At 59.3% G+C, this 10,400-nt stretch overlaps 1 protein-coding gene across 1 annotated transcript in view; it reads left to right on the top strand.

Annotated features, from left to right (window-relative positions):
* Positions 1 to 10,400, top strand: part of LOC103616929 (microtubule-actin cross-linking factor 1) — a 138,551-nt gene that overhangs the window by 40,843 nt on the left and 87,308 nt on the right. Inside the window, 15 exon segments of the mRNA XM_017736104.1 lie at positions 3,078 to 3,244; positions 3,849 to 3,961; positions 4,054 to 4,160; positions 4,568 to 4,687; positions 4,793 to 4,888; positions 5,129 to 5,256; positions 5,352 to 5,445; positions 6,133 to 6,287; positions 6,374 to 6,650; positions 7,050 to 7,178; positions 7,426 to 7,503; positions 7,632 to 7,793; positions 8,330 to 8,434; positions 8,970 to 9,065; positions 9,392 to 9,517. Coding sequence (XP_017591593.1) covers positions 3,078 to 3,244; positions 3,849 to 3,961; positions 4,054 to 4,160; positions 4,568 to 4,687; positions 4,793 to 4,888; positions 5,129 to 5,256; positions 5,352 to 5,445; positions 6,133 to 6,287; positions 6,374 to 6,650; positions 7,050 to 7,178; positions 7,426 to 7,503; positions 7,632 to 7,793; positions 8,330 to 8,434; positions 8,970 to 9,065; positions 9,392 to 9,517 — 1,953 coding nt within the window.

Below are 10,400 nucleotides of genomic sequence, written 5' to 3'. Positions count from 1 at the left end.
TGCCCCTGCGTGCGGGGACCGATGGCCCTGCGGGGGGACTCCTGTCCGTGTCCGGCGAGGAGCCAGCGCCGAGCCGGGAGCCGGAGGCCGGCAGCGCCCTGGATGCCTGGGGGAAAGGAGGCAGCGATGATCCCAGCTCCAGCGCCGCATGGACCTGCTCGTCCGCAGCAGAGCCGGGCACCGTGTCCGAGCTGTCTACGCCGTCCCCCATGGTGGATCAGCTGGAAAACCCCAGCGTGGGGAGAAGCTCAGGGTTGCCGTCGTCCCGGGCCGGGGAGGGAGATGGTCACGGACTGCCGGCTTCCCGCAGCCCGTCCTCCTTCAGCGGGCGCAGCGGCAGCGCGGCCCGGAGCTCCTCGGGGTACGGCAGCGACCAGCCGGCCAAGGGCACAGGAGCTGGTGGGACCACGGTGTCACCCTCTGATGGTGGCCTCAGGCTCGCTGTGGAGGGCCGGGCTTGGAGGGGGAGCTCGGGGACAGCCGGAGCAATGGTCAGTGTGTGCGTGTGCCCTCGCCCCCTTTCCGGAGCGGGGTGGGGGGACCTGGCTCAGTGCACCCCCAGATCCTGGTGGCCCCTGGGCACGGTCATTTCGGCAAGGGGCAACCTCGTGCTGGGTGGCAGGATGCTGGGGCAGAGAGCTCCTGAAGTCTTTTCTCCTCCAGCATCTCCACTGGGAAAATATCCCTTGGGGACCGACCTGTCCTGTCCTCTGCTCCTGGCACGGGTGGGCTGAGAGTGCCAGTCGCTGGATCCAGTGGGTGCGGCTGGCGGCTGCTGTCACCAGTGGCACACGTGCCCTCAGGGCTGCTGGCTTGGCTGTGAGTTTGGGGTGCCCCTTTCCTGCTGCCCGTGCAGGATGAATGGCAGCGGGATGAATGTGGAGACGTGGGGGCTCTGCCTGCTCCGAGGGGTCTCCGAGAGGAACAGGAGGGGATGATTCTGTGTTTTGGGGCCTGTTGCTGTTTGGTGGTCACTCTTCTAGGGGTGACAGCGTGGGCAAAGGAGTCCTTGGTTCTGGCCGGGCTCTGAGTGCCCCAGGACAAGCGCGTGGTTCGAGGGGCTGTGGCCCCCGATACCTTTGCCAGGTTGGGATCAGTTCACAGCCACCATGTGGCCTTCACCATCCTGCCACCAGTTGCTCGATGCATGAAGCTGGTGCTGGAAGGGTTTGGCCCCAGGTCCTGTGAGCTTCCTCTTTCTTTTCTTGCGGGTGCCTCCCTAAATCTTTGTCCTGTCACAGACACGTGAAGAAAGGAGGGTGGAGCTGGTGCCGAACCCTGCACCTTTGTAAGTGCATCACCAGGAGAGTTTCCTTCAAGGATGCTCTCAGGGAAGAGGCCCAGTGGTTGGAGAACCCCAGTGCTGTGTCAGTGATTAAAAATAAATGATTTATCAGAGCTGGGTGCTGTGAGGTGCTCCTGGATGGGCAGCCATGCTGGAGAGTCTGGGTGGGGCACAGCCGGTGGGTGGGTTCACAGAAGGGTTCATTCTGCTCTTCGTTAAGAGCCGTCAGGTAATTAATAAAGGGGTGCTGAGCAGAGGGACGTTTGTGGGTCCCTCTCTGCTCCCTGCAGGCGTGGAGGGTCCCATCCTGCATCCTGCTGCTCACCCCTCTCATTGTCCCATCCATCCCGGCTCTGCCACCAGGTGCTGGCTCCCGACATCCCTGGGGAAAGGCAGCCCCGGGGCTGGAGGAGTTAAAGGCAGCTCCGGCAGTGTGGCAGCAGCTGACAAAGAGCAGTTTCATGTGTGATGAGCGTATCAGGCTGGAGAGGGAGGTGAGCTGCAGCATACCAATGACACCGGCAGCATCCGCCCCGCTGGCCGGAGACACGGATAATCCCGCAGGTCCCTGTCTCCTGCCTGCGAAGAGATGTCAGACAGCTGGGACCTGTGCGATGCCAGCACCCATCTGGGTGTGTTTTGGGGAGGAAGAAAGCAGCTGGGTGTTTTCAGGGCGGCGGGCAGGGCTGGCTCCTGGCACACCTTCTCCCCGCAGTGCCGGGAGGAGGAATCCGGGGAGCCTGCGTTGCTTTTCCGCGGGCACCCCGGAGAATCCGAGCAGCTCCCATCCTCCCCTTTGTCCGCCTCTTAATTAAGGGGAGGTAATTGTACTAAGTGGGGAGCTGGAGAGGGGAGGGCGAGAAGGAAGCCGTGCCAATCAGGAATATGCTGGCATGCGGGGACATGTGCGTGGCGTCACGTGCCAGTCTGGGATTCGCAGCCAGCCCTGTCTGAGGGGTCCGTGACTGCCGCTGTCTTTTGTTGGGAATTGGGTCACAGCACCCCTGCCACCAGCACCCCCTGGCACCAGCGAGGCAGAAGGGGGGATGTCACATCCTTGTCCCCATCCTTCCCTTTTCCCCTGACATGGAGCTGCTCCATGGCTGGAGGACAGGGAGAGATCTCCTCTCCAAGCGCTGTTTCCTGCTTCTAAAGTTGGCATTTTTCACATCAGGATGCTCCGGGTGGAGCTCCCCTGCCACACCTGCAGCCCCAGCAAGGGATACTGGTGGTGGTCCCTTCTCACTGCCCACCCTGGGTGCTGCTGGGTGGGAGTGACCATTCCTGTGGGAGCCCCGGGTGTCTGAGCGTGCTGGGGCTCCTTGTGGTGGGTGCTGGGTACAGGAGGGTGCACGGTGTGTTCGGAGCGGGCAGAGGCAGGAAGGGACCTGCCTGGAGCCTCTCCTCTCCAGGACATTGTGTTCCCAGTGAGGTGTGTCCCTGTCTGGCGGGGACAGGGATGGTGCGGAGGGAGCGGCTCCGGCGGTTGTTGGAAGCTGGGGTTTGGTGTGTGGCCAAGCAGCACCTGGTGCCCCTGTGAACTGGGGTTGGCAAAGCTGGCTCTGCCTGCTTGGGTCTCCAGCCTGCCCAAACCACATCACTCCAGTGTTCTCCTGCAGCTCCAGTGACCCCATTCCCAAGTTTCTCAGCTCCCCTCTCCCCAGTGGTGACCACGAGTTTCCTCCTGCCCTTTCTGGTAGCCAGGTGTGGGGCAAGCTCGTAGAAACTGGATGTGCCTGGTGGAGCTTTCCTTGCTCCTGCATCCTCCCATGGCTGTGCTGCTTCCTTGCAGATCTCCGACATCTACATCAGCGGGGAGCTGGGGGATATGTCAGCCAAGGAGAAGCTGCTGCTGTGGACACAGAAGGTGACAGCAGGTTACATCGGGGTGAAGTGCACCAACTTCTCCTCGTGCTGGAGCGATGGCAAGATGTTCAACGCCCTCATCCACAGATACAGGTAGGCAGGAAGGAGCAGTGGGGAGGGATGAGGATCTCCTGAAAGTCCCTGCCCACCACTGCAGTCAGTGACAGGCTGGAGTGCTTGGAGATGTGGGTGAGGCCGGCAGGGAGCAGTGACTTTTTTACCTGGAATTATCTCTTCTGCCAGGTGGCTGTGCTGGGGGGGGAAGGCTCAGAATGAGCAAAAAATACATCAGGCTGCAGGAAAAAAACATCTTAATGTGGCTGGGGAGAGAGGCAGGAGAGAAAAGCTTTTAAACTGCTGAGTGCTGCGGTGGCTACGTGTCAGTGCTGCCCTTTCGCTCTCCATGAGCAGCAGCACTTCCATCCTTTCATCCAGGCATCTCAGAGGTCTCCCAAGCAGCAGTTAAACCTCTCATGGTTCCTTCTTCCTCAGCTGGGACCAAGAGGTTTTTCTTTGCAGCCTGAACCCTGTTCCCAAACAGGATGAGCCAGGGAGGTCCTGCAGCCCAGGTCCCCTTGGAGAGCCTGGGACAGGGGCTCAGACCAACCCTCAGAGCCACCCGTGGCAACGATGCCCATCCAGGATGCTCTGCCCTGGGCACCTGGTGCTGATTGTGACTCTGGGGTGTGTCTTGCAGGCCAGATCTGGTGGACATGGAGAGGGTGCAGATCCAGAGTAACCGGGAGAACCTGGAGCAGGCCTTCGAGATCGCCGAGCGCCTGGGGGTCACACGGCTGCTGGACGCCGAAGGTGAGTGGCCAGGGCATGTGACCAGCACAGGGAGATGCCAGCCTCTCTTCCCATTCCCTTTCCTCACTGCCTTTCTGCTTTGCTCTTGCCAGACGTGGATGTCCCCTCTCCGGATGAGAAGTCCGTGATAACTTACGTGTCTTCGATCTACGATGCCTTTCCCAAAGTCCCCGAGGGAGGAGAAGGGATCAGCGCCATCGTAAGCACTGCTGCAGGCTGGGAGGCTGAGAGAGCCGTTTGGGAGGCAGCTGGGGGTCGTGGGAAGGCTTTGGGGAAGGGTCTGTTCCCTGTGGAAGAGGGCTGAGGAGGGGGAAAAGGCTGAGGGGGAGGAAGGAGCATCCCCCTTATGGTGTCTGCCCTGTGACCTGCTGGGTGTCCGTAAGGCCACGGCGCTGTCCAGGCTCTGCAGGAAAAAACTGAGCTTCCAGAGAGCTTCCAGGAGGATCCTCCTCCTTTCCTCCTTCCTGTTGCTGGGATGGCATCACAGCAGGGAGGCCCTGGCACACGATCCATCCCGTAGCTTGTCCGTGGCACCTCAGTTCCCTCCGTGCTCTCCCTTATCCTCACGGAGATTTGCCCACCAGCAAAGACACTCTCGCCCCGCAGGAGGTGGATTCGAGGTGGCTGGAATACCAGACCCGTGTGGAGTCCCTCATCTCGTGGATCAAGCAGCACACGATACTCACGTCAGACAAATCCTTCCCCCAGAACCCTGTAGAGCTAAAGGTAGGTCCTGGGCAGCGCCCACCCGCAGTGTCCCCTGTGCCCAGCGCCAAGGGATGGGTGGTGGCATTCCCCAGGGTGGCTCCTGAGCAGCCTTTCTCATCGCAGGCACTTTATAACCAGTACATACACTTCAAAGAAACTGAAATCCCAGCGAAGGAGCAGGAAAAAGGACAGATAGAGGAGCTCTACAAACTGCTAGAGGTAAGGATCACCCCGGCTGCCTGGAGGCTGGTAGGGGGGAATGTTGTGCTTTTTTAGCAAGATGAAACTGTGCTCGGTTCAGGTTTATTTTGGAATGGAGAAGTGGGAATAACCCTCAGGATTGTGAGGCAGCGAGCAGGACGCTGCGGGAGCGGAAGCAAAGCCCCTCTTCCCTCGCTGTAATCCCCAGCCAGCTCAAGGGAGAGGTGGGAAATGCCAACCTGCTGATGTTTCCCCCAGGTATGGATTGAATTTGGACGCATCAAGTTGCCCCAGGGCTACCACCCCAACGATGTGGAGGAGGAGTGGGGCAAGCTCATCATCGAGATGCTGGAGCGTGAGAAGCTCCTGCGGCCAGCGGTGGAGAGGTCAGTGCTGTGCCCGTGGCAGGGACATCCCCTGCTTCTTCCTCTGGCCACAGGGACATCCAAAGCCCCACTCTCATCTCCCTCTGTCATTCCAGGCTGGAATTGCTGCTACAAATCGCTAACAAAATCCAGAATGGTGCTCTGAGCTGTGAAGAAAAGCTCACCCTGGCGAAGAACACGCTGCAGGCTGTGAGTGCGGGCTGGTGTTTCCCCCCTCCTGATTTCATTGATTTATTTGTTTTCCTGCTCTTCTTTTGTACCCATCTCCTCCCCTCTCTTCTGCTTGGGCTGGTGGGTTCCCCTGGGCAGTTTTCCTTTCTCTTCTGCCCTTCGGCCTATCCCAGAGGTGCTGGTGGATACTTGGTGATCCACGGATCAACTTGGGGACGGGGGGATGGGGAATGGTTTTGTTCTCTGGGAATACAGCAAGTGGGGCTGGACATCGGCAGAGGTGCTGGTGCAGAGGAGCGCAGCACTTCTGGGAAAGTTTGTTGGATAATTTTTGTTGTATAACGAGGTTTAAAAAACCCCAAATCTATTTTATTTGCCTGGCGGAAAGGACTCAGTGGCAGAGCCTGGGTAGGGAGCAGGTTTCTGAAGAGGTTTTCTTTGTTATGGGAGAAAGAGGTGTTGGTTGAAAGGGCTGGGAGCTAAAAATGGTGATCCCATCTATCCCTGGAAGCTTTCAGTTCATCTCCACAAGTTCTCCTAAAGGGGTTGTCCTGGGTGGGGTGTGGGGGGATGGATTCGTGTTCTGCCCCAGTTAAGCTTGTGCATCAAAAGGCATTTCCAGTCTCCAAGCTGGGCTGCTGTGGTGTTCTCCCTGCCCCTCCTGGGCTGAAGGGACCCGGCCCTGAGTGTCCCTTGTCCCCTCAGGACGCTGCTCACCTGGAGTCGGGGCAGCCGGTGCAGTACGAGTCCGACGTGGTCGTGTACCTGCAGGAGTGCGAGGGGCTCCTCCGCCAGCTGCAGGTGGACGTGCAGATCCTCCGGGATGAGAACTACTACCAGCTGGAGGAGCTGGTGTTCAGGTGACCACGGAGAAGCTTCCTCAGGGGCTGCACGTCTGCTCTGTTTGGGGGAAGGCTCCTTATCCACTCCTTGCTTGCTTCCCCAGGATCATGAGGCTGCAGGACGAGCTGGTGACGCTGAGGCTGGAGTGCACCAACCTGTACAGGAAAGGCCACTTCTCCACCCTGGAGCTGGCGCCCACGTCCACGCTGAGCACGACGCACTTGAAGGGTGAGCCACTGACCAAGGGGCTCCACACCTCCTCGGCCTCCTGGTTCCGGAAGCCGATGACCAGGACAGAGCTGGTGGCCATCTCCTCCTCCGAAGATGAAGGCAGCCTCCGCTTCGTCTACGAGCTGCTGGCCTGGGTGGAGGAGATGCAGGTGAGTGCTGGGCTCTGCCTCTGCTCTGACTGATGTGGGAAGCTGCCCTGGGCCTTTTCCTGCCTTTATCTGTGAGCAGCTGCTTTGATGGTTTGTAGTTTTTGGAGATCTGAGGCTTCTGTCTGGAGCTGGGTTTTCTCTCTTGTGGTCCTGCTGGCCAGTGGGGATCAGGGGAGCCTTTCAGAGCTGGAAGCAGATCTGTGCTGATGCAGTCACTTGGTCTTATGTGCGTGGGAAGCTTGCGTAGGCTGGCCCAGCAATTCTCAGTGTTGGAGCACTGGCTTAGGATCTTTTCCCAGGACTGGGAGGTGTTTGTTCCCTCTGGGGTGACCTGGGGGGATTCCCGGTGTCCTTCTGAGAGCAGAATGAGCAGTGCTGACCTGAGCCTCTCGGTTTCAGATGAGACTGGAGCGGGCGGAGTGGGGCACTGACCTGCCGAGCGTGGAATCCCAGCTGGAGACCCAGAGGTACATCCACGCCAGCGTGGAGGACCTGGGCTCCAGCGTGAAGGAGGCCAGGATGTATGAGGTACAGTGGGAGACATCGGGCATGGCCCCACACGGGGGGCTGAGGGCATTGGGACCAGCTCTTGTGGGTCACATTCCTGGGACAGAGGTGATTTTTAAAGATGGAGCTTCTGAGTTGATGCAGCGCTGCCCTGAGCCATCCTCTCCACCTCCTCTTCCTCATGCAGAGCTGTGGGGAAAGATTTGGGGTTGGGGTATGGAGTGATGCTGTCCTGTGTGGGGTAATGGCAGCGTTTCTCATCCCTCAGGGGAAGATGTCTCCGAATTTCCGCGCGAGCTACACGGAGACGCTGGGCAAGCTGGAGACGCAGTACTGCAAACTGATGGTGAGTGGGCTCCCAGCGCTGCCCAGGGAGCCTGGGCTCCATCCCTGCTCCAGGGCTGCGGAGAGGGGGAGAAACCCATCCGCTACAGAGCGGGGAAGGAGGAATAATAAATAATTCCTTGTGTCCAGGAAACCTCGAGCTTCCGGCTGAGGCACCTCCAGAGCTTGCACGGATTCGTGTCCCGCGCCACTGCTGAGCTGATCTGGCTGAATGAGAAGGAGGAGGAGGAGCTGGCCTACGACTGGAGTGACAACAACCCCAACATTGCAGCCAAGAAGAATTACTTCTCGGTGAGTGCTGGGAGGGCTTTTGATCCGCTGTGGAACCCTCAGCTCCCAGCAGACCCGAATTCCCAAGGCTGGATGCTCCCTCCCAGCTCGCTGAGCTTGTTGCTCCTGAAGGGAGCTGATGGAAGCTCTCCCCAGAGCAGAACGTGGAATGAAAGTGTGTGTTCAATTGAATTGCAATCAAAAAGGCATCAAAAGATGTATTTTTAGCATTATTTTGGAGCTCAAGGCGTCTTGAGCTAGCGGGGGTGAGGGGGGCAAGTCTGAGCCGAGGAGGAAGATGAATCCCTCTTTAAAGCAGTATAAATAAATTCCCATCTTTCCACAATCACACTGTCTGGAGCTGAAGAGGTCCCTGGGCAGGTTTCCAGTGCCTGTTTGGCACACAGGAGGCAGATTCCCATCGGGAACGGGGCTGCAGTGCCGTCCTGGATTCCCTGGGATCCGCTGGCATTTCCTGTAGAACTTCCATGCTGGACACATGGTGTGAGCGAGCTCCTGGAGCTGAGGTTTGGACTTTGCCTGTGTCCCTCCTGCAGGAGCTGACAGCAGAGCTGGAAGAGAAGCAGGACATCTTCCGCTCCCTCCAGGACACAGCTGAGCTGCTCTCCCTGGAGAACCACCCGGCCAAGCAAACCGTGGAGGTGAGCGGGAACCTGGGAGAGCCATGGGGTTCCCAAGGATCAGATCACCTCACCTGGAACTGGCAGACTTGCTACCCCACCCCACAGGGCCTGAGGAAGTGTTTTGTGGTGTCAGGACACCAGTGCAGCGGTAGAGCTGTTTTATTTCGGGAATTGGCCGTTCCCAAATAATTCCCACCTCAAATTAAGACACAAGCATACAGAGCACGAGCCTTTCCCGCAGCGAGGTGCTCCAGGGAGTGGCCTTGGCTGCCCTGGAGCCATCCAGGCTTCCAGGGACGCTGTGGTGGTGAAGCAAAGAGCTGTGGGAACCTTTTCCATGGCGTAAAAGCCAACCTGTTCCTGCCTCTGGCGTCGTGACTGTGTGGGACATGGGGACGCTGACACGGGGTCTGCCATCTCCTGTGTCCAAACCCTCCTGGTTGCAGCCAGATTTTGGTCATTTCTGTCCCTCCCTCCAGCTCCTGTGTCCTTCCTGTGCCCTTCCTGGCTGTGAATGCCCCTTTTCCAGCGCCCTTTTCCGTGTTTTCCGCAGGCCTACAGCGCTGCCGTGCACACCCAGTGGCAGTGGATCAAGCAGCTCTGCCTGTGCGTGGAGCAGCACGTCAAGGAGAACGCTGCCTATTTCCAGGTATTTGGGACCAAATTCCCTGCATCCCATCTGCTGAATCCTGCCCCGTGATCCCCCTATGCTGCTGTTCTCCTTGGGGGAGAGGGAAGGAGGGATTTGGGCTTTCTCTGGAATATTTGTTAGCTGCTCCCTGGGCATTGCTAGGGCAAACAGGGATCAGCTTCCCTGTGGTTCTGGCCACCCCTGTGGGATGATCCTGCCCTTGCAGCCCTAAAGCCAGAGCAGCACCAGGCGCTGCTGGCTGAGCCTTTGGGGTGCTCCTTGCCTGCCCTCAGGCTGCTCAGGGGCGCTTGCCTGGGTTCCTGTGACCCTTTTTGGCTCCGCAGTTCTTCAGCGACGCCCGGGAGTCGGAGACGTACCTGCGGAACCTGCAGGACTCCATCAAAAGGAAATACTCCTGCGACCACAACACGAGCCTGACGCGGCTGGAGGACCTGCTGCAGGACTCCATGGTGGGTTCTCCCACACCCCACCACCCTGCTCCGGTCCAGCAGCGTTGCCTGGGGCACCTCTTGCTTCCCCAGGGGGAACTGGGCTTTTTATCCCCACGGTTTTGGTGGGATGTGGTTGGTTTGCTGCCTCAGGCAGTGATTTGCTTTCCCTCGGAGCTGCTGAGTGGCCATGGGGTGCAGGCTGTGGTGGCCCCAGCTGCGTGGTGTGGCTGGAGTTGGTTGCTGTCATTTAGAGGCCTCTCTGTGCCCTCAGGGTGAGGAGCAGGGTCACAGCCTGACGTGTGGGCTGCTTCTGCCCCAGCCGTGCCCGTCCTGCCATCCTACTCGAGCCCTGCTGACAAAGGCAGGGCCCGTCGGATGCTCCTGGTGGAGAAATGCCTGCTCTTTATCCAGCCCAAATCCCGTGTTAATCCATCCTGCCGGGTGGGGGAGAGCCAGGGCAGCCTGGCTGTGCCAGGGGCTGATCTCTGAACACGTGGCCTGGCTTAGCTGCAGCAGGGCAGAGCCCGGGCCGTGGCACTGTCACCTTCTTGCCTGATTTGGCCTGAAAAAAACCAACCTAAAAACAACCCCCAAGGAGCAAAGCATCAGCTGGTGTTTGACACCAGGGTCAGGGCAGGATTTGGGCTGTGGGTGAAGCGCTGAGCCGCGGTGGCAGGGTCAGGAGGTGAACAGCGAGTGTGTGGAGGCCGGCGGTCACTCTGCTCTCAGTGCACAGCACAGCTCCCCAGAGTGGCCCCAGTGGCACTGGGGGTGCCCTTACTGGGGGTGAGGGGTGCATCAGCACTGTCTTCTCTCCTGGAGGCCTGGGGGTACCCCTGTTCTCTCTGTCACGGTCTCGGGGTTGTCCTGGCCTGTCTCCAGCGCTGGCAGGACACGGAGC

Source organism: Corvus brachyrhynchos, unplaced genomic scaffold, assembly GCF_000691975.1.
Source record: "Corvus brachyrhynchos isolate BGI_N302 unplaced genomic scaffold, ASM69197v1 scaffold65, whole genome shotgun sequence".
NCBI lineage: Eukaryota > Metazoa > Chordata > Aves > Passeriformes > Corvidae > Corvus > Corvus brachyrhynchos.
This window is presented reverse-complemented; position numbering and strand designations above follow the sequence as displayed.